Source organism: Pterocles gutturalis, unplaced genomic scaffold (assembly GCF_000699245.1).
Source record: "Pterocles gutturalis isolate BGI_N339 unplaced genomic scaffold, ASM69924v1 scaffold4045, whole genome shotgun sequence".
NCBI classification, from domain to species: domain Eukaryota; kingdom Metazoa; phylum Chordata; class Aves; order Pterocliformes; family Pteroclidae; genus Pterocles; species Pterocles gutturalis.
The window spans coordinates 15,974-16,185 of NW_010145590.1; the positions used below are offsets into that span (position 1 = coordinate 15,974).

General features: G+C 60.8%; 1 protein-coding gene across 1 annotated transcript in view; it reads left to right on the plus strand.

Annotated features, from left to right (window-relative positions):
• TCF25 (transcription factor 25 (basic helix-loop-helix)) overlaps nucleotides 1–84 on the plus strand; it is a gene marked incomplete at its 5' end in the record, with an annotated part of 16,053 nt that extends 15,969 nt beyond the window's left edge. The window contains one exon of the mRNA XM_010085416.1: nucleotides 1–84. This exon is cut by the window's left edge and continues 13 nt beyond it. Coding sequence (XP_010083718.1) covers nucleotides 1–84 — 84 coding nt within the window.
• Between the last annotated feature and the right edge of the window lie 128 nt (nucleotides 85–212).

Sequence of the window (212 nt, forward strand, 5' to 3'; positions counted from 1 at the left end):
GCCATGCGGGACATGCTGGCGAACATCCAGTTCCAGGAACCCCCCCGAGATGACAATCCCGATGGCGATGGCGACTGGGACTGAGCCCAGAGCGCACATCTCCCCCCATTCTGTAATCACCCACCCCCCCAAATTGTATCACACCCCAATAAAATCACACAACCCCGAGGCTCCCGCTCTCGCTGCAGGGAAGGGGCTCTGTCTGGGGAGGG